Here is a 24,224-nt window from a genome sequence, read left to right as displayed (position 1 = left end):
GAAATTGAAACTCGAACCCGCTTGCCCCCTACCCCGTTTCTGCAAGCATCATACAGAGATCTCCTTGATGACCTCTGAAGAAAGTTATCGTCCCATAGTAATTTACCAAGCACACACTTCATCTTTAAATCTACTTTCTTGTTCTGATAAAGTGAATCAATGCAACAAAACATAGCAAGATAGCTAGGTTAGAATCCAATAGCAAGTCTCAATATGATAATTTTGAACATTTTCAGTCTTATCCTTACAAGCAGTTTCACAGACAATTACTTCCATTTATGCAGACTATCCTGGTTTGGGCTAGTTCCCCAAATCATTTACATTGTGATAAAAGTTTGTACTGGTTTTAAAATAGAAAAGAAAAGAAAAATTTACCACAGATAGCCAACATAGTAACGATATTGTTTTGTTTATGACTTCCATCTCTATTTTGCTTTTTGTTTACTGTTTTTCCTGATGCCATGGAAGTATCAAAGGGTATGCTAATGATAAGCCATAGTGGCAGTGACAGATACCACTTGAAAGGTGAAATGCATAATTCTCCAATAACCTTGGTAGCATTGTCACCTTCACTGAAACACAGAGTGCAAATCCAGTCTTTTTGCATTGCATCACTCAGCCTCAGAAATTAGGAAATAAACCTCAGGTTTTAGAGCTTTTGCTGTTTTGTTTTTAATACATCTGAGTGATAAAACTTATTTGGCAATGTTGCTTCTACAAAATAAACAGTATTTTTTTTCAGGTTCAACCATTGAAAAGACAAAAAGGATACCTTAGCTGTGTAAGGCAGCTAATTGTTTTCTGCTGGTATACTGTTAAAGCCGCACAAAAATATCTGTTCAGCCACCTTAAATTGCAGTATTAAATTATTGTGGTTTGCATGCCAATTGTTATATTCAAATATTGTTTATGTATAAAGATCAAACCTTGAAAAATTATGTGGTTTGCTCTGCTGAGATGTCTAACTATTTACATTCCCAAAGTAGTTCAGAGTCATTCACTTCGCAGCTCATTTAACAGATTTTACACAGATTTCTTCCACCTCAATTAATATTGCCTAAAACATTACAAATTGTGAAATTCTTTCATATTAAAGAGAAAACAAATATTAGAAACGTTTCCAATCAATCTGCATCTAACAACTATCACCTTTTTGTTATAACATGAAACACTACACTCTCTTCACATCTTGTAACCAGAAAGCATACTTTATTCAGTCTATTTTGGCTTTGCACATTATTGTAGGCAAATGTTTTAAATAGCTTTTCTCTAAAAGTAAAAATGTAGAGGAGCCCTGTGTTTTCAAGTCATATATAAACATTATTACAGCACAGATTTTTGAATGACTGCAAGAATGAGAAACTTACATATACTGACCAACTTGTTTTTTAAAAAAAGCAAACAAATAATAACAATAATTATATATATATATATATAAATATATATAAATATATATATATAAACTACAAGAAATTCTAATAGGTAGAAAATAGCTGAATTTCAAACATGAATAGGCTTGAGTTGCACATTTCAAAGCTGAATCAGGATATTATACCACCTCTGACTCCATATGGGAGTGTCAGCACATTCAGCTCCAACAGTACACTACCCTCCCACTTACCACAAATAGAAGCTTTTCTTCTTCCTAAAAGATGATACATATGCAACAGTTTCTTTTTAATTTTAGTGATGTTCCTCGAGTTGGTGTTGCTTTTTAGCTGTCACTTTTCAGTCATTCACATGATTTTCTTAACCTACACATTAACACTGAACTCAGAGGAGAGAGCAAGGACAAAGGAATATGTCTTGTACTCGGAGTGGACAAAAGGTAAATTTGAGGCTATTTGCCACACATTCCTGTTAGAGTCCATTCTACTCTTGTAAAAGGTAAACCTACCTCCCACCGGCTTTTATGTTGGAAAGTTCCACTGCACAACAGAAATGAAGCCATTAATGGCAGTTTTCATACTGGAATTGCATATTCGTTCATATTCATTTGTCAATCTCTAGTAGCAATTTGAAATCTATTTTTCCAGAGTCCCCACAAGTGGAATTCACTCGGGGATCTCTCTGGAACAGTATCTGGCAGAATCCAGATTTGTCCATCCTAGGAGTTCAAAAGTAGTAAATGGTCAGTATCAGCTACAATACACATTCATTCAAAAAGCTTGAATTCATCTTCTGTCCAAATCAGGATTTGGAAGTTTGGAAACACCAGACAAAAAACGTCCAAGAATCCGACTACCCTGAGTTCAAGAGAGTCAGTTTTTTTCACACCTGAAAATTCAGTCTGTTTCAGTCAAGTTCCCAGAATAAACTCCTTCACATTGTTCACATGGCCTGCAAATTGAAAGTCCACTGGGGGAAGGCAAACATAAAATCACTTTCTCATAAATGACTGTGAATCTTTTATTTTTTAAAAGCTCCAAATTTCTGTAGGGTTACAGCAAAGGTGTTTGCCTGACCCATTAGCAGACAGGTTTGCATCACCAGGGCTGCGCAGTTCCTGGGCACGTGGGAGTCAGCACACAATTGTCTCTGTATCCAGACTACTCTAAGGCTTTTTGGAGAATTCTGTGTTGATTGGCTTGTTTTACTTCATTTATTTTGGTTACCTAAGGAAGTACTAAGTAATAAATATATAAAGATTTCAGAGTATTTTCTCTGAGCTACCAGGGTCAGTTACAATAGGACAAGAGGTGATGGTTTTAAACTAAAGGAAGGGAGATTCAGGCTGGACATGAGGAAGAATTTTTTTACAATAAGGGTTGTAAAATACTGGAACGTGTTCATCTGAAAGGTGATGGATGCTGCATCCCTGGTGACATCGCAGGCCAGGCTGGATGGGGCTCTGGGTGAAGATGTCCCTGCTCATGGTAGAGGTTGGACTAGATGAGTTTCAAAAGTCCTTTCCAACCCAAACTACTCTATGATTCTATGACAATCATCTGCACAGATGCTTTAACAGCACTGAGAGGAGCCAGTGCTTTCAGAGACATGAAAATCATTCCAATTCCAATTTCCAGTCAAGTGCTACCGGAGGACTTCAGAGCAGGCATCTGTGACCCAGCCAGCAGCACCCTGCTTTCAGAACAACTTGCCTCCTACGGAGGGTCCCCTTTCCCAAGCACTCACTGTAAATCTCTTATTCAGAATACAGGTTTGAGGACTTCAGAGCCAATTAATTCTGTCCTTTAGTCTAAGAGAAAAATCGCAAAGCTTACTGTCACTACAGTCTGACTATGGATATAGGCAAATAAACCAAATTCAAACAAGCTGTTCCTTAAGGTAGCAGAGAAGGTGCACTGTGGAAGAGGAAGGTTTAGGAATAGTATGCCTTGCTTATTAAAATGTAGGTAGATTAATATCTCACGTATAAATTCTGTAGCTGTATTCATGGAATTACCAGCAACCAGCTAAAGAGCAAGTGCAGAGATCTGTAGGATCTCCCTGGGTCTAAGAGGGCTAATACGAGTCAGGAGAGAGCTACAGAGATGGAAGAGACCACTGCTCACCAGCCTCCCTCCACAGAAGGCGGCTACCTAAGGAAAGCAGCAGGGTTAGGGGAGGGAATGCTAATTCTGGGCTGGGTTATTATCTGCTTGAAGTAATGAAATGAACCAGGGTGGCATTTCATCCTTGAGGTTTAAGGTTTATTTTCAAATCCAAAGAAAATGAAGTTCAGGGTTACTGTGAACTCAGACTGACAGATTTCACAGAGCTTACCCCAAAATTAATAAATGCCTTGGTGGTATTCCTTTCCTTCTTTTTTAATTAAGTGATTTCCAGATAGAGTAGATCAGAGTATTAAAATTGAAGGCTATATCAAATCTTATTACTAGTTTTGCTGTTCTGCAACTCCAGTGAGAATTTTACCATTTCTAGAAGCTCTTTATATTTCTGCTTAGTTTTTGTCTTGTTCTGAGGCAAATTCGATGCCAATTCCAGAAGATGGGGAAAGTGCTATACAGAATTAATTTCAGCTGCATTTCCTATTTCAAAGTATCTCTTTGAAGGTAGTACATGCAGCAGATTTGATATTCTCAGAACATATGCATCACTGCAAATCTACTTTGCCTGACAGTTTAAGTGAGACATTTAAATATTCTCTCTTGATTGCAGTATTCCATATTTCACCAAAGTTCCACAAATTCCTTTGCTGTCTACATTTCCCCGCTATATCACACAGTACCTTATGACGACCCATTCCTAATTGTAAGGAACATCCCTGAGAAGAAGTACTAGGTATGGCCTATGGCAAAATTCTGCTTAATTGCTAAAATGAGAAAAAGGTCCAAAATACTGCCTGGGGACCACTTTGCAACAGTATCTCTTGCAATGGCCAAAGGCAGGTTTCTGGGGAAGAAACGGTCTTTTACAAACTGATGAAACTATCAGTACAAGAGCTGCACATACATCAAAACTACAGAAAATAAAACAGCCTTCAGGTTTAAAAGCACAAAGCTGATTCTGTCAAAAATTAAACTCAATTAAAAACTTGTCAGGTTTTTGTGTGTGTGTAAGAACAGAAAGCTATTTCTAGAAAAATAAAAGAGACCTCTCAATACATGACAGCCAACCAGCGTGGGCTCTCATCCAAAGATCCGGGAAACTCCGTTCATATACTTATATCTGGGCATTATGGATTCTAGATGGGAGCTGACCTTTAAAAAAACACCCTTCCTGCAACAGAAATTGATGAGCTCTCAATTTTTCTTCCTTCATTTTATTTTAACTAGTTTTCTGCATAGAAATCTATCTCCTTGCTAGCAAGCTGCTGAGTCTGGGCTTTGCAGGCTGTAACTATTCCAGAGCTAGACTATCCACACCTCCCCTCCTACCCCTGAGAGCAGGCATGTGCACTCAGATCATGCAGTCCACCCAGACTGGCACTCAGCATCAGAAGGGGCTGAAAGAAGAAATCAAAGGGAGCACAAAAGACCAATGTAACTCTACATGATAATGCTCCAGAGTAGCCTGCCAAGCTGACAGTCTGCAGCTCTTGCACTTCATGAGAACTGAGCATCCCACTTAGGCATTATGCTGAAAAACAGAGCAGCCCCTCACTCTCTAATTCTTCACACCCTTTATGACATTACTGACTCCTTTTACATAGCCCACTCCTCTCTCTTTTTTTTCCACATGTATGGAATCCACTTGCAATAAAGTCATTCAAACCTGCTATTGCCTTTGCTTCCCTTCTCTGAAATTTTTAAGTTCGTTTTTGCCTTCCTATGACAGAAAGACCCAAACCACACACTACTGAACGTACAGCTGTACTGTAAAATATTGGTTTCCTTGGTAGACAGCTTACACAGAAAATTGAGAGTTCACAGTGGCCCACATCACACCCAAATGCATGAACTGAAAAGCCTCAGCATAAACCAGAACACAGCTACCAAATCACAAATGAGGTTTTGAGGTCTGAAACATGATCATATAGACTGATGCAATGAAGCCTGAAGCTGTCCATGCTGCTTTTCTTGCTGGGACCAGAAGACCTTGGCCACCACTAAGTGAAAGCTTATGATCTATTATGTTACATCACTCTTGCATCATGATGCCATTCACTCTATCACAATATCTTTCACTCACCTACTAGAAACATACATGTTTAAAAAACAAAACAAAACACAACACACTGTGTTGCAGAATTTCAAATGTCTCCCAAGTTTCTACATAAATGAGAAATATAAAAAGTAACTTCTGTATAGAATTTTTTTTTAATTTTATTCCTAACCCCCAAATAAAGTTTGACCACCTCTAATGCAAAATGAGTACCCTGTTACTTCAAAGGATTTTCCCAGTCTTTTCATGTTTTAAAAACTCGTTTAGCTTTCTATTATCTAACATCTCAGAATCCCACCTTTTTAAAATAAAATAGTTGTTTTCTATGCTGCCTATTTTGACATCAAAAGGAATTAGAACAGAAATACTGAAAGTGTCACTTGGCATTAATGGGCAAAGAGAAGCAGCAGCAACAGGGGAGAGCACTCTAAGGCAACTGAAGTCCTGAAAAGCTCCTCACACCCCATCAAAGGGCTGGGGAGCTCTTCAGCGCTGCATTAAGATACTGAAAAAGTTAAGTCATGGAACTGAGCTCCCTTTTCAGTTGTCACACATTTACTGAGTCACATAGGACATGTTATTTTTATTTTTTAAGCTGTAAACTGGAATAAGCTATCAGTTTTCTATTATCATAAAAAAATCAAATAGATTGAAATCTCTCAGGTTCACAACAAACCGTGAGGTCTTTAGGGATGACAGAGAAACAAGATTTTAGCAGAATGACTGAATACATTACAAAAGCTGAGAACATCACCTTTATCAACAATGAGATTATATTACATTTACAAAGTTTGAATCTAATGCAAATTTTATTTGACATTTATAGAGCTTTTCCTCAAGACCATAAACACTGCCTGACGCCTGTGGCATGAGGTCTTAGTGGGGCACAGAATTGTTGTTGGGTTTTTGGATTTCCTCCCCTCCCCTCCAAGAAGCACAAAACCATATTTTATTATGAAATTGCCAATACCTAGGAAAGACCAAGTTTATTTATGCTGGAATTTGATGGGACAATGGAGCACTTACTCAGAAACTGCCACGTTATGATTCACTAAGCAGAGTCAAGGTTAGACCCAGATGCCAATAAAGATTCATTAAGTATGAAATACAATATCAGCAGTGTCTTTGTAATGACCTGAACACTAATTCTGGCTCAGAGTACTCAAATTCCGCAGTGAAAGAAAGATGAACGGTTTAACAGCTTTGAACCACAAATGTGATAACCTGTAAAACTATTGAAACGATACTGGGAGCTAAAGTGAGAGTAAGCAAGTCATATACAACATTACAAATTAATAGTGTTTACTCCGTTGTTTGTGGGTTTTTTTGTTTGTTTGGTTGGTTGGGGTTTTTTTTGTTATTTATTATAGTGCAAAGAATGATTCATTTTCCTAGTTATTTTAATGTTATTATGATTACTGCACCAAAATAATACTGTATTTGCATCATCTCATTCATATACCCATATCATACCAAAAAACTAAAACTGTTAGCTAACACAATAGCACCTAGACAAAGGAATAAAATTCATGTGTAATTAGTCTCTTCTCAATTCTTCACAAATAAATAGCAAAAGAAGTCATTAACTAGTAGAAAAAAAAGGTTGGATTTTCAAAATAAGCAGAAAGTGAAGAAATAATGAGGTTGATATGCCCTTTTTAAAAGGAAATGGAAATAAAATAAATAAATCAACAAAAAGAAAGTTTACAAAGTCAGTAGATTAATAGTTTTGTATTTTTGTTAAATTTTATGGCTGATTCATGCCAGTAGGTTATACTTCCTTGTCTCCCAAGAAACACTATAAGCAACAAATAGTGCAATCCGAATGAAATTTCATCCTGGATAAAATGTTATGTTCTTTTAGTTTATACTGAAATCAAATTTTCAGCCCACTTTGGATCACAGTGCAATTAATTTCTGGAGTAACATTCACCATACCACTTTCTCATTTCACCTTTTAAAGCATTAGTGCTTCATAACACAAATAAGGGAAACTGAACAACAGACATTTATCATAGATAATAAAGCCTTTTCTCATCCAAAACACTTTCTCAAATTACACCCCATTAGCAATAATTCCAAGTTACCACTGCAGGCTGGTCAAAATCCCCTGCAAAATGAGTTGCTGGTCCTAATAATTTCTGACTGGACAAACACTCATGTTGCAGTTAGTATGACTTGGTAAATATGTCAGCTTTGGCAGGATGAATGCAGAGGATTAATTAGGCTTTGATACCAAATTAGTCTTGTCACCATATATAAAGATCATAACTAAACCCAGTCACATTTACAGTCTGAAAAGATGTTTCCTTGATACTGGCATTAAGAATAACATGCAAAATATTTTACATGATTTAAAGAAAAAATGCTTAAAATATGTATGTATTTATTTATTTTGTGGTGGGAGGTGCAGATGTTAGTGCTAGGGGGGCTATCTGGATGATAATTTTTATATATGGTGTCACAGGTTTTTCTACTCTGGACGTTTAAACCAACTTTTGCAGGATCGCAGCCAGTGCATGTCAGCGAGCTTTTAACTGTCTTGGAAGAGTTTTAATCCAACGAATTAAAAATAACCTGAACCTTAGAGCTTATTATTTTTATTATTCCAAGTTTTTACCTCTTCACACTGGACATTTATATGCCATGCAAGAAGAAATAAAGTAAATATCATCTACATCAGTACCCAGAAAGACTCCAGCCCTGTATGATTTGCATGAACAGCATGGATTTGTCTTGTATGGGAGCAAAAGAAGTGCAGGGAGATACTGCATGAAGCTTTATCACAGGACTGGCACAAAATTCTCCTATAGAAACGCACAATGTTTATGGCTACTTATAAATTCAGGAAAAGTACCTGTCCTGCAAACTCAGACACTAAAAGCAACATGCACCAGAAGGGCTTATGGCCATTGCTTCTTTAGCAAACAGTACACTCTGACAAGAAGCATCAAAAGAGAAATTAAAACTATTCCTGGAACTTCACCTCAGGGTATTCAGAAAATAATCACTTTGTGTCCTCCTTATCTGTTCACAACAAACAGAAAATTCTAATAAGATATCTTATATTCATAAATACTATGTACATCTGAATGACAAAATAAGAAAGGCAATGCTATTTCATTAGGTTTACAATGGCAAAGCTAAATAACTGGATCATTTATGGGAAAAAGGGAAAGGTACACCATCATGGTTTTAAAATATCGAAGGAGCAAGGCAGTGGGCAAACAGATTGCAATGTAAGATGAAGCATCATACGATGATGTAAGGCAGCCGTGCAGACAACCTAGACTTCAGTATGATTAAGAAAACATAGTTCAGAGGACTGAAGATAAACAGGGAAGAAAAATCAACAGGTAGTCCAAAATAAAATATTCAAGAAAATAATCAGAAAAGCAATAGAAGTTCTTTAAAAGGTCAGAAGTGCATTGGCAAGGAAGCAGCCAGACCACAAAGGATTATGAAGAAAGTGGCAGACAGCACTGATACAGCATGGAACAAGTGAATTAATTGCCTCTGAGTTTGGTATAAAAGCCACAAAACAGTAACAGTGACCAGACTTTTTTTTTTTTTTTTTTTTTTTAAATGAGCACATACACTTGGGAAAAACAGAGGGAAGAACTCAGGTAATTAAATAATTTCTATGAAACTCCAAAACCAAGAGTTATAACAGCTGTTGGCTGAAGGAAGTTTATCAAGGCACTGATAATTCCTTTGGTACGGCCTGTCACTTGGAATAGCCTAAAATAATTAACTAATCTCCATTCCTACAGCTTCCCAACCACACACATCATCTCCTTAGTCATGAAAAATGGCAAGCAATTCTGTGAAGTGTTTATGTGATATATTGCATTACAGTAATCAGGAGAGAAATGGAGTAATAAAATGTATTTCTACCACCAATTAATCGTGTCCTCAATGGACAACAGGGTACTGGGGAAAAGTTTAAAACTGTCAACTACAGCCACGAACAGAATAGAAGATACTGCCCATATTCTCACAGATGTGTAGATCTGGCTAAAACAGGTGAACAATTATTTTATTATAATTAGAATAAAAATATACCTCCTTTTCATCTGCACACATCCATCAACGCTTATGGTACTATATGTAGCAAAGCTGATGTTTAGTGTCCAAAGAGAAGATAGGAGAAGAAGAGAAGAAGATTTAAAAAAAAACAAAACAAACCACACACACCACACGCACACACCACCACAAACACCAAAAAAAACCCAAAGTCCTCAGAATACTTAGATCCAAAAGCAGCTCTCTGGTTTTATGTTTCTGTTTTTATATCTTGGGGATGTGTTGATCTGTTCTGAGGAACTTTTCCTTCACTCTTATCACGCAACACCCTGAGTTTCTCCTGCACATTGTGTTGGGTTTGCACAAAGCAGCCAAGCCCATGACACCTGCGCAGTTCACTGCTATCTGGGCAGGAAAGAGAAAGCTGACAATTCAGCAGATGGTTGCGTCTGACACCATCTCACACTGATTTGAGATCAGAAAACATGATGATGATGAATGGAGATAAGACAAAAGACAGAAACACACAGCATTTTGTAAAATAAAATATGACTTATGAATTTAAGACGATATCAGCTCCCAAAGAACTGTATCGTAAGCTCAGCAAACTACTTCATCTTTCAAAAGCACAGTACCCATCCAATAACTTTTTTAAGCTCAGCTTTTAAGTTGTTTAGAGAATCACAGCAAAGAGTCCATGTTCTCACACCATATGACATCAGCACAGAAGAGATGTAAGAAAGACAGCTCCAACCTCCCTCCAGCAGTGCAGGCTGAATAACTTAAGAAACCATTCCATCTTATGGCAGTCAGTGTTTTATGGGCTTTGTGAGTTAAAGGTTGTCCATCAGTATATTAATTAGCCACCTATGGACTCATCTTTTATGAATTTATCCTATCGTCTATTGAACTTCAGTCAAAAATAAAGATCAAGAGGTTAGTGATTTAATTTCTACATCACGAGCATGGAATTATCTAAAAGCAAAAGGGAAATAACTACTCCCATTTCTATAATGATTCATAGTGACATTTAAATGAAAATTGCTTAATTCATTAATCAAGGCAGTATTTCCATTTTTATATGTCAAAAATATTTGCATTAAAATAAGATAATTTAGTCTTCTTAGACCCATCTCAAAAATAACACTGTAGTAATATTTTTCAAGTGTAAAAAAGTAAAACTCCATAAATACCCATAAATGTAACACAATTAAGATAAATGCAAAATTAATTACTCTAGAATTACTAATTTACCGGCACATTTACAAAGTGCAAAATTAACATCTCACCACACGATAGGGAAAATTAGCAATAAAAATATGATTTTCCTGACAAAACTCTTTTATTTTCAATATAATGAAAAACTACAATATAAGCCAATCTTTTTTAATTACAGATTTTATTCTAGACTACTCAGTGTGTTAAGGAGGACAAAATCCCTTCATTGTGCTAACCCCAAAGGGCATCAAAACCAAATACCCCACTGTTGAAACAAAGTGAGGTATAAACTAGCAAATAAAAATGTTTACCAGTGTTCTCCCTAAAGTGCCTCCTGCCTGTGCCAAATATTTACCAGTTAAAATGGTTTTAAATACTGTCTTATCCTCACACATAAGAATTAACCTCAGATATCCCACAATTTTTTTCTGACACATATAAGAAGTTGTCCTGTAATCCTGTTGGGAAGGCTGCAGTGTACAGCCCATGATATCATACAGGTGGGAAGGGTGATGTGAAAATAGATGAAATTTCTGAGTGCTTTTCTCTGCACTACATCTTGCTTCTCCAATTTCAGCTTGTTTTTCAAACAAAAACTCACAGGGACAAAACAGTTATTTTCTTTTTTCTTTCGTACAATGTTTTTGTTGCATTTTTTTAATCATACTGAAATGACCTGACAGAAATACAGGGCACAAGATTTTTCTAGAATGTATTTCTGTAGTGCTTTGTGCCACAATGATTGCTGTAATTTAATCATTATAACAAAAAATAGATGCAGCAATAAAACTTCAATTTATAGTATTAGTTTGGGACTGTTTATTTCTTCCATGAAACACCCTTTTTGTAATTATATACTCAAACAGTTTGTCCTGCTGGAGTACTTGCACACCATTGCCAGAAACAGTCATCCAATATATGCTCTGCTAGCTGAAAGGACAGAGAAGTGTGTTTGATCCAAGAATATATTGCTATCTTTATTTAGATCAAGAGTAAAATAAAATATAAAGTGTTCCCTATAATTTATTGTTTGTTCCCTTCAGTGTAACTAATTTTAAAACATATACGAAAGTTAATATGGCATAATTACTTGGTACTGAAATCAAGATGCTATCTGAAATAAATGACTATACTGTTGTCACTATCACTACAGCACCGAATGACACAATGTTCAAGAAACAGACTGAGAAGTTTGAATGTGAGCTCCACAATATTCTTCCTTCCAAACTTAAAATACTACAAAACCAAAAAAATCACACTTCTGCTTTCCCACCCCCAGGGATTTTTAACTTTGCATCATCTCAAAATAGAAAAGCCATCTCAAGCACACACCTCACTCTGTATTTGTTCTTACACAAGTGCACTGCAGCTGTTCAGAGCTGTGGTCCTCAGCTGTTCTTCCCACAAATCCTAATTCTACAACACTAATGTTTTAAGATCCTTTTGTGTACATGGGAAGAACTGCCTGGACATTTTCATGAAACCTCACATTCAGAGTCTGTCTTCAGAACTAATATAAAATCCGTTAACATGTTATTTTTAAGCACACCTTCATCAGTAAAACTGATGAACAGCAATGCTATGTTTGGAGTCACATTCTTTCCACCCTTCCTATGACCCTCAAGCTGGTTGATCTCCAGTGTCAAAGACTAAAGTACCACCAGAGTTGCAGCATTATGAGATTCAGGCTTCAGCAGGTTTATGTTGCCCTTCTGCATAGCAAGTGCCTCAAATCTAAAAATCTATATGCACTGTATGTGAGCCAGTTCGCCTTATTCCCTCAGGAAACTAAAGTTCAAACCTTGTTGGTTTGGTTTATTTGGTTGGTTTTGGGGGTGTTTGTTGTTTGTTTGTTTTTCCCCCGAAGCTCTAGAGATTCAGTTTACTATATGAAATATTTTTGATCAGACATCTACAGTTTGAGCTAAAGAGCCCAGTTTTCTGCAGCTAACACACATAATAAATTTATTGTCTACAAAAAGGTTAGAAGAGGAAATGTCCACCTGCTAGTGTGGGATGTAACGAAAAAAAAAAACAAACAAAAAGATTTAGCACAGTAACTCATAGAACATCAGATCTGAAGCATCTCATTTTCACACAAGTGATTAGACAATTTCCCTGAACAGCTGCACAATCACCACCAAACTTAAAAAACATCCAAATAAACAGGAAGATGGTTTAATATGGTTTTCAAGCCATCAATGACACTTCCATAAGGGAAAAAAAAAAAAAATAAATAGCAGCGTCTGTAGTATAATCCAACTCATTCCCATCTGCTGTCTCTCTCCTGTGCTTTGCTTTTACAAATATTTTTCATCTCATGCAATGAAAACAATCTTATTTAATCCAAAGGAAATAAGGTCTCTCTTAGGTTTTCGTTTTGGGGTTTCTGGCCTGGATAATTCTTCAGTCTTACAATTCTCCGGCTTTACTCTGCATGGTAACACAAACACTTGCCACAGCGTGGTGGAAGGAAAGGAGCGGGGATGGAAGAAAGGGAGAGGAGCTGGTGAAAGCTGGTGGGGGGGACTTCTTTTTGAACAGCCCATGCCAACTCGTGAGCCCACTCAAGTACAGGCAAGGGCAATTCAGAAGCCTAACGCTAACAAACAAAACCGGAGCCTTTTTCTTTGTATTCACAAAATGAAAATTAGTTTTAAATATTTCAAGTTCTAGTTGCAGCATCAAGTCTGATGATTTATTACAGTTCCATTTCACACAGCTGTTAAAAAACAGTTCAAAACAAGAATGTTAACTAAATGCCTCAGTTAACTGATTCTCAAAAAAAACCCATGCTTATCCAGGAAGCAGCGTTTCACCTCACTTTTAATCTGCTTTTATCTCCCAAAAGTGTTTCATGTACCACTAGGCAAGTCATGATGATCCCGCGCTCTTGCTTTACTCAAGCAGAAATTGTGACCACCTAAAATCAATGCTGTCATGAAGAGGTTCTTTACCCCTACCCTCATTAGAAGCTGTCTAGAAAGATTAGAGAGCCTGTGTGCTTAAAAAGCGTATTGCTACAGAGGCTATTTCATTTTTCTAGTCTTAAAGAAACTGTTAAGCAGGGGGAAATAGCATGATTTATTGTATAAAAAGTATAAATCTATTAAAATAAGACGATAAAAGTAACTATAGTGTCCAAAGAAAGTGAGATGAGGCAGAATAACTTTTGAACCAGTAAGTGTTAAAAATCCAAAAGGTGAGAAAGTAACTGTGCTGACCAGCACTGTGTACATTTGGAATACATAATTAGCTGTCAGATATGACAGGACAAGTGAACCAAGCTGACAGTATTTTAGATTAAGGAGTCATCTTGCTACCTAATTATACTGAAGTCAAACTCAAGAAAAGTGGGAGTGAAGAGGACAAATGGGGTATTTGCCCTCAGTCATCTGTGTAGGATGTTCTTCTCTTGTAATGGTGCTCTGATGGCAGTTTAAGCTAAGCTAACATATCTGGCCCAACATAACACCAGCTGGAAGCTCTAGCACAAAAAAAGGGCAGAGTGAAGACAGAACACTCTTAAAAAAGAACTCACCTCACAGCTCTTTTCATTGAAATGCTTCTGAGCGCTTTAAGAGCTACTACGGAGGACGACTTGCAGCACACCTAGGTGGATGCAAACCACCGCCAAACTGTTTTGCCACCTGTTTATTTCCAGTTTGGCACAGTCACCTTTAGTGCAAATAGTTTGAAACTCAGCACTTGGGACCCGATGTACATCCTGACCCAGCTACAGGGTGAGGCAGGACAAGTGGCCATCTGTGTGTCTTTCAGAGGCCAGCGCCAAACCGCAAGTGCTCCCCAGAAATAGCCAGCCGAGGAGTGCACTTCAAAACATTCGCACAGGCAGGGCTAGATGGTTTTGTTCATTTTTCAAAATGAAGAATCACACAGAGATGATAGTCTCCCTCCTACTCAAAATACTGATAAATGACTATTCACTAAATCCCTCAAGAGAGCTATGGGCAGGCTCCTCCTTAGTGCTGCTCCTAATGCTCCCTCATGCCCCACAGACCCAACAGAGCATTTTGGCATCATTCGTGGAACCAGAAAAGGAGACAGAGGCTTGAAAACACACTCTGTACAAATGCAAGTTATGCCAAACTGAGCATTCTCTTTAAGAGGACACCTTTTTCATTATCTACGTATTAAATTGAAAGTACATGAAATTTTGGAAAACAGACTAACGTTACATGAACAGCCAGCATGTTATAGTGAATTTTCTCAAGAGAATGTTTAAAGTAGTCAATTAACAATAAGTACCAGTAAACACTCTAAAAGTGAGATGAGTCTGAACATTTTTCATTCCTTTTTATATCATAAAAGTACCACTATTTATAAAATTTGAGAGTCATATTTGTAATTTCAAAAACAGATTTAATGATATGTATTTACAATATGAAATAAGAACTATAACTGAAAATTTAACAGGTGACAGTTTTGCAAATGGAATTAAATTTTAATTATAATCCACTACTATTTGAACTAAGTACTTTAAATCACATTGGAGAGTAAGTTGGGCAATATGACTATTTTTGTCAAAATAATTAATGTTAATGTAAAATATTAAAATATGCTAATACCCTAAAACAGCAACAAGAAATAAAGATATAAGAGGCTAATTTATCCTATTTCATTCATTGAAAACTACTGTTTTCTTTTGCCTGTGTGGAAAGCTATTTTATGTTGTTGATGATGAAGACTGAATGTTATGTACTTTTGCAATGAAGTCTAACACAAGAATTATTCTGTGAAGTGGATGGTTTGACTTTTTTCTCCCTGCCTGTATTTTCAGATAAGTGTTCTATATTTGAATGTGCTATCTTTAAATACTTTTCACTTATTTTCTCAGCGCTCAAGATGAACCATCATAATCGTCTCAAGCAGAAAATGCTTTTAGGTTTTCCCTAAAAGTCTTTATTTCCCCCCTCTTTTTTCTTAAGAGTATTTTTTTTCTTTTTACTAAACTTGAATGTTCAAAAGAAATTCCACACTGGCTAGACTTTGCGGACTTGAAAAATAAATAAATAAATAAACACCCAATAACAACAAACAAACCACATCATACAAACATGTCTAAATTTTAAAGACAGCCAAAATTCAAAGCATAGCTCAAGCGGATTGATTTTTTGTAAATATTTTTTTCAATTGTATCATGACAATGAAGGCTCCAGATTTGCAGAGCCCTTAAAGTATGCATTTAGGAAATATAATAGCTGTTCCAAGATTTGAACATACCTCCCTGAAAATCTTAACAAATACATATCCCTGAACCTCCCAAGCACAGTCAACCTGAGCTATTGCTCCCTCCTCAAAACAATGTATCTAGCAAGTTCATTTTCTGGATTAAAATTTTGGAGTACTTGGAGACCAACAAGAGAAAACACATTCTGAGCAGGGAAAGAAAAAAAAAAAATAAAGAAAAAGAAAAAGGTTGATTTACAAAGACTTTAATTACATCACAGGAATTTTGTAATGAAGGCATTCCTGAACTCCTAAAAAATAAATGATTAAGCATCAGATGAAATATCTCCCGGAAGTTTTTGCTGCTCTTGTTTGCATTCTGTGGAAGTTAAACACTGAGAACGTCAATGCATAAGAAGTAGCCAATGAGTTTTTCAGGTTTTGCACCCTCCCCACATGTCTAAACGACAGCTTTCTGTGGACTTGGCTAACCTGAATTTTCAGGCACGTAAGAGTTAGATAAAGATTTAATCAATGCACTTGTGCTCCCTGCTATGATTCAGAGGGGTCTGCAGACAAAATCCTTAACTTGCATTAAACCGATCTGTCCATTACACAGGCAGCACAGGTGTGAGAGAAACTCATTGTACCTTTTCCCTTCATTTCTTTTGTTGACCAGCAATGTGCCTGGGGACAGTCTGAGCACTTGTATTGCAGCTCCGTGATGGGAAAGAAGGACGAGAATAAGAGAAGCCCATGGACGTTCCAATGAACAGAAAGTTTCCACCTGCCCTTTCAGAATTCATAGCAGTATCTGTTTACCAATACACACATTTCTTGGAAAACTCAAAGAACTAAAATGCAAAGAAGCAATAAGTGATCCACTTGATATCTGCATCAGAATAGGTTTGCTAATCATTTGTCAAAGATCCTAATTTCCACACATTTGGCAAAAGCAATCCTTATGTCCTATGGCAATAAGCAAGAAAAATATATGCTGTACTTTTAAATATTTCTTAAACTATGACTGTTAAGGTTATGTATTATGCTACCAAATATTCCACTGACTGTCGGTGGATTGATAACCACCTTTTCATTTTCCAGTGTAGTATAAATTGCCAGCAAGTAAATAAAGCTCTTAATGCTCTGAGAACAGAAATTCATCACTTATGAAAGAGACCAGTAAAACTGTGAGCAAAATCCAAATGATACCAAGAGTAACTAGGAACAATTACAGTTAAAATAATAAATGTGAATATAAAAATATTACTGAAAGCTTTTCTTTTGTTGACAGTAATTAACCACTATGGTAGCCATCTTTCTTTTCTTCATTTTGCCTTTATTCTGTCATTTAAAACTATTTATAGTGACACTGGGTTGGTTCACCATAATATCCTTCTACCCACAACCATTTATAACTTTTTTCTCCACTAATTTTATAAACCTAATGGTATTTTTTTCCCTTTCCATCTGCAGATAAAAAAAAAAATCTAACTATGTGTAAAAAGAAAAAAAAAAAAAACACAAAACAGGGATCAGAATAGCACCCATTGAGCAGCACAGTTTTAAAGAGTGCATACGGATATTCATTTTTTCTTCCTTCTAATTCTGCAGATGTAAATTAGCTCAATGAAGGAACAGAGTTGAGAGTGAAAAAGTCTTCATTCTGTATTTACAAGTAGTGAGCCTAGCAAAGTAATAAGTTTTGACATTTAAGACCTTTCTATCTTCTGTTATATTAGATATGAAATATGAATGATTATTTGCTTCTCTTCTCAAGAATGCCATTCCCAATCTAGCATTGATCAAAGTGATAGAAAGTCAAACTAAAAATATAGTGTAATAAAATACACAGTGGACATTGAAGATGGTGTACATTTAAATCAGTCTTTTAAAAAAATCAGTTCAAAATTCATCTGGAATATTCTTTCCTGTTGCCTCCATCTTTCTTTAGGCACTGTGGGAAGCAACTGTTTTTCAATTTACAAGTCAACAAAAGTACAATCTAAATACTAAACCCGACCATGCAAATGTGTTTTACCCTAGTAAATGCCCTTAATTGGCACAATGACATCACAGCGACAATCTTAGCTTCCCCAATTTAACAGGTTTTACAAGAATCCTCCAGTATGTAGGAATGTAAACTGGAGATTACACCACAACAATTCTTAATTTACAGATTATATTTTAAGAAATGAAAGGTAGAAAATTATGCAGGTTGGTGTTATTTTAAAATCTCATGTAAAACCATAGTGGAAGGAATAGCAAATGGATTATTTTACACATAATTATGTCTGCACCAGAGACACCTGGCTGTAAGAAAACTGAATATGCAATAGACCTAGGACACTGGCAATTGTCCTGTAGTAAATTACATTTTATATATTTGATCTTTGATATAAAAGTAAGATATTTATACTGCTGGGAATTGTTCTGAGCTGTAAGGTGCACAAAAAATCCAAAACTTTGCAGGTCCTGTCAGTGTTTAGACAACAACAATGTGGTTACCCATGATCAGCTCAATAACCTACAGATCCTGCAGATTAGTACTTCCACTTAGAGTTAAATGCTCCTGCAATATCATATGTGTTAAATGTATTTTTAATACAACATATTCATTCAAGCCAGACTTCTTTTAAATTTAAATGAGTAAAAAATGCAACACATATACTGTCACCTATATTCAGAACTGTAGTTAAATTCTAAATACACCCAAGAAAACAGTAAAGTACTTGTGGGTCATTTGTAAATAAAAGTTACATTCATTTACTACAGTATTCAATATTAATTCTTTAAGAAGCTTTTATGAACAGGTTTATTCAGAGCACTGCAAAATATTCCTATGGAGAACGAAACTACCTCTGGTTAGGACCTTTCACTCTCAGCTTTGGATTAATCTGCAATGATCTCTGTGTTCATCCAGCCAAGTTCATTTTGCACTCACCAACATATCCCTTTATTTAAAAAAAAAAAACCCAAAATGTATTAATCAGGACACTAATTTATCAGTATTTGCTTGGAAATGCATGGATGTACATGTAGTTTCATGCTTTGCTTACATACATATGCAAAAAAAAAATTCAATAGTAAATTGAATCTGTTCATATTACACATATAAACCTCAAACCTACATGTATATATATCCACATACTAAATTGTGCAAACCAGATATGTTTATGAATAAGCACAAACATTTCAAACATATACATTACACTTTTTAAACTGTGCATAAACGATATCATCCTAATCGTATCTGAAAATAAAGACTGGTGTAAAAATCTTTGGTGGAAAAAAACATCCATTGCTCTTCATTGCAAATGTTTGTTAAATGTAAATGCTGATATTCTGCTCCTTGGAAGAGCATTTGTCTGCATGTGGAATTTCATGATAAAAAGCTTTAAAGTCCTGGGTTACTCTAGATAAACCCCACTGGCTTACTGATGCATGAATGCACTGAAATTGAATTACTGTACAACAGCAATTACTTTTCACAGTAGAGTTATAATGAGAATCAGCCTCACAATGAACACCAGGTAGCTACAGTAGGAAAAGTTAATAAAAAGAAATCTCTTATTTGCATTTTCTGCTGCAGCAATGATAGTTGCCCTAAAGAAAAATAAACCTTAACACTTGATTTACCATCTTACAAGTAAATCAACAATCATTTTTACAGGATTATCTTTACTTGCAAAGAAACACTAATGAAAATAGAAATTTAACTGCATAGCTTAAGTTTTAATAATATTTTTCTGAATGTTCCCTAGTAATTTATTTCTCTTTAGTTTTGCTTTCTTTTTCACTTCCCTCTATCTTCCATTGATTTTTTTTTTCTTATTCCACCGTTAACTAGGAAAAATAAAAGCACCAAATGAGTAGTTTTAATTTCACTTTTTTTTTCCATTATCCAGTTTGTTGTGGCAGTCAATTGTTACCAAGCATTATACCATTGTGCTCTATTCCTTTTCAGTTTCAAATGATTGGATTCACTAAAGTATCATAAAGTCTTCTAAAAGTTATAAAAAACAAAACAAAAAGAACCCACACACAAATCACAGCTAACTTCAAATTAAGATGGATAAGCACATCTCCTACTCATGGAATCACTAAAAGTCCAGGAAAATCAACCAAAGCAATGCCACAAGTGACAGTGAGCTACACAAGGCTCTCAAAGGGATCGTTTAGGTTTGGCTATAAAAGTAAACCCACTGCTGAACAATGCAGGAAACATTCCCACTTACTCCACCTTATAGGCAGTAAGATTTTTACCCAACTTGAATGTCTTAGTCTTAAAGGCAAATGGATACCATCTACATTTGTCACAGCTAGAAGCAAAGCATCAGCAACATTGAATTAAAACTGCTCTTCTGTGGTTTTAACTTCAAAGATCATAAATATTTCAAAATAAAATCTGAAGTTGCCTCTCTGAAATTTGATCAAGTAGGGCAGTATCAGGTAGGAAATGGTTAACAGGAATATCCTGAACTGACATAAATCTGAGGTACTATTGAACACTGGGGAGGCAGGGTGGAAAAAAAAAAAAACTTGTTTGCAAGGATTTCCATCAGTAAGTAGACGACAAAAGGTTATATAATTGGTTTAGCACTTCCAGTTTTCCATTTATTTTATGTATCTGACAGCACAAAAATAGGACATTCTGTGATAGGATAATTGCATACTGAAGGGTAATTCAAACAGGGGATGAATATGATAAAAACCGCACTGAACCAACTAATCACTATGAAAAGCAATGAGACAGAAAGATAAAAATTCAACCAGAATATAAAGGGGGAGGATAGAGAAGAGAGTTCAAATATGATTAGTAGCTTCGAACAAGTTAATGTGTTTGAAAGCATAAAGCAAAACAAAAAATTGGAAGGTCTTTCCAAGCCATCCTATTTCCATATTTCCAGGTCTTTCTTCTTGGCCTTTTCTACAAATTAAACATTTTATATACTGTAGCATTCTGAAGAGCTGTCACAGATTGTTAAATCTGTGAGAACCTGAAAAAGTATGATGATTAAAATATTTTATCTAAACCATATTTTAAAATCAAGCCATGGATTTTGATGTCTACTTGAAGCTAATCCAATGAGCAGTGTAGTGTAACGATTTGGGGGTCACGCTGAAACACGTTTTCTGAGCACTCAGATTTGAACCCTTGCAATGGTTATCCCATTATTTCTAGTGCTGAGAAATATTTTGTAAGGTACTCTTCATTTAGTATTGGCCCCAATATTTCTGCCACCGTGTCTAAAATATTACTGTGAATTCTAGGTTTCAGTTCTCTTCATACAAGTTTCCATCAAAAGCTTATCTCAAAATTCTATTATTTTAGAAGTGAGGTGATGCAACATTACTCTGCCTCAGTATGGAGCAGATGTCTTGGGTCCAGAGGAGCTTTGTGACTCCTGTCTCACCTCTGCAGATGTGAGGAGGGAAGCAGCTATGATGTGTCAAAGACAGAACTCATTCAAAACCTGCACTGTACTGAAGGATTTTGTACTCACCAGGAAATCAAGCACTACTTACCTTGAGAACATAAAAGGTCACTCTTGCACCCAAGACAGACCACTTTATGTAATTATGCAAAAAAATAATAACCTTATTGGAAGGTACACCAAAGAGAACATTTTTTAGAATATGACCCTTACTTTCTAAAGATAGAAACCTCTCAAAGAAGGGTCTTGATTTCAGTCACTTTTTGCAGCACTAAAACCCTTTGACATAATACTCTAGGTGTGAACTAACTTCACAGAATTTGGGCTTGTTTTTACCCTGAGCATGATGGCCTATATTGGTTCTATTTTTTTTCCTTCCTTAGACAAAAACAATGTCTGTATGAACAGGCCAAACCTGTTCAAAACACTCACAAACATTAGAAAACATTCACTGCAAAGCTTTAATTGAGAGAAACTGCCCTTCTCAAGAGCACTCCACTCCAAGGGTACAGAGCTCCACTTTCCTCTTGTGCTGCTTGCAGGTCACTTCCTGTTCTATACAATGCTGCTCCAAGAACAGCTATTTCACATCATTAGGATCCCAGGGCAGCAGTTCTCTCTGCTAAGGAATAAGGAAAGCAATCCCCGCCCCAAGTCAATATTCTACAGGCTTATGGAAGCTGTTGCACACATCTTAAAGTGCAGTTATTCTCTGAAAATCAGACTAAAAATAGAACTGCTGGGTTCCATGTTTATTGTCTTTCTCTGCTTTCTTGCCAAGTGTGCTCAGTTTACAAGCTGAAACACGTTTTACTTTGCTGCCAACCCAAAAAATTCAACCTCTAAAACATCGCCAAATTCCTTCCTCCCTTTTGCACCATAGCAAAAAATAAAAGGCTGACGGTGAAATTGTATCTAGAGCTACACAAATAGAATCCCTGTCCTTGGGTGATGCCTAAAGCTCCACAGTTAAGATACAAAGACCTTCAACTCAATTGAGCTGACAAATCTGGCTGAAATAGAATAGCTGGTAGTAAATAGCATCAGCAAAATGTACTGTTGGTCTGTTGATTTAGGTGATGTAACAGGAACTACTGTTACAGTCACCTAAATTTCTAGCAAAAAATAATGTAAAATCAAAGCTACAACAAGAAGATCTGTTATTCTTTAGGACATGCATGTTACAGTGAACTCCTATTCAATATAGTATAACACAGAAGGCAGAACTTACTTTTTTTCAAATGGTAAATCTAATCTAATAGGATGCCAAAGCTACTACAGAAATATGACCAGAAGGGAGACCAATGTAGCTCAATGTAGCTACTTAGTGATCATTATTACACTGCCTTTAGGTGATGTAGTACTTAGAACAATTAGAGGAATTTCAGATTTAGCCCCATTTGAGGCATCTGTATCATCTATACTTGAACTAAAGGACAGTTATTGAACTCAGAAGATTATTTGCAATGCTACAATAGTGAGCAGTGAAATTCAGTTGCTTTAGTTTAAGACTTTGACATCTGACATTTTCATGAACAACTATGTGGAGTTACGTTTTACTGAAAACAAGTGATACCTTACAGACTCATTGGGGAAACTGGTAGTCCAAACCTAGTTAACACTCTCTTGCATTTCTATATTGATACTATAAATAACTTATATCTATTCTCTTGGACACTGATCCTAAAGTATTTCTGAACACTTTAGCATTTCCACTTCAACACCTTCAATCACTAATACACCCGCCAGAGCAAAGCCTAAATTATATACTTAGCTTTTCATCACAGAATGAAATAGCAGATTGATCTGTTGCTTACCCTTACAGCTTCAGACTTTTTGTGAAACATTTCTTCCATATTCTTTGCTAGCTTTTTCACAAGCTGAAGGCCATCAATTTCTTCTATTGCAACATCCTTCTCATATTCTTTGTATTTCTGGAAGAAGAAGAAGAAAAAACAAACAAACAAATAAATTAGAGAAAAGTTATTCACAGTGAACCAGCTGAATTTTTGACAACTAATTATTAGTTTCGTGTTACATTTTTGCTGACATTCTTCATTTGTTTGATGTCTACATGCATGACAGAAGGCTGTTTCGTGCCAAGATGTTGTCACAGGGATAGAACAACTGGGTTAGAATGTGAACTTTGTTAAGAAAATATAATAGGAATATTTATCTTGTGCACTGTAGAAAAATGGCAATTCCCCTTCGAAATGTTTAAATTGTCCCTCCCTGCAACCATACAATAGCCCAAAAAAGCAGTAAAAAGCCTTTATATTCCATCTAAAGGTCATTTAAAACTAGTGATATGCTTGGCAATCCACTGCACCTTAGCAATCTAGAATCCTCCTCCTCACCTGAACTTGTAGATGTGTATTTCATGAAGTTTACACCATATTTACATTATGAATATTTATCATACAAGTTTATCTAGACATTCTTAACTTCCCATGCAAAGAAAACCCTAAATAAACCACATAAACACAAATCTTTATCTGAAAGCAAGCCTAAAAGTACCCTGAGTACAGATGAGCATTAGCCTATAGATTCTTTTTGAGGTGTGAACAACTCTCAGACTGACTAAGCACTAAAAATACATTCAAAACAGTTTTTATCCTCTATTTTCTGCATATCAGCATTTTTTATCAGTGTTTACAGTGAAGCTTGTAAGAATATCGTATACTAAAAATGTATAATATTATTTGGAGTCAATCTTCAGAACATTTAACTACTGAGAACATCCCTCTTTCCCATGTCATTCCACTACAGCCTGTATTCTAAGAA

The 24,224-nt window shown here is 35.9% G+C and overlaps 1 protein-coding gene across 1 annotated transcript in view; it reads right to left on the bottom strand.

Moving 5' to 3' along the window:
- The window catches only part of CACNA2D3 (calcium voltage-gated channel auxiliary subunit alpha2delta 3), a gene marked incomplete at its 5' end in the record, with an annotated part of 422,930 nt that overhangs the window by 309,287 nt on the left and 89,419 nt on the right, over positions 1-24,224 (bottom strand). The window contains one exon of the mRNA XM_080350552.1: positions 23,258-23,374. Coding sequence (XP_080206678.1) covers positions 23,258-23,374 — 117 coding nt within the window. The remainder of the gene's footprint in view (positions 1-23,257; positions 23,375-24,224) is intronic.

The sequence above is a fragment of the Nesoenas mayeri genome, assembly GCF_963082525.1.
Source record: "Nesoenas mayeri genome assembly, chromosome: 10".
Lineage (NCBI taxonomy): Eukaryota > Metazoa > Chordata > Aves > Columbiformes > Columbidae > Nesoenas > Nesoenas mayeri.
The sequence above is the reverse complement of the archived record's forward strand: the minus strand, read 5'-3'. Positions and strand labels throughout refer to the sequence as shown.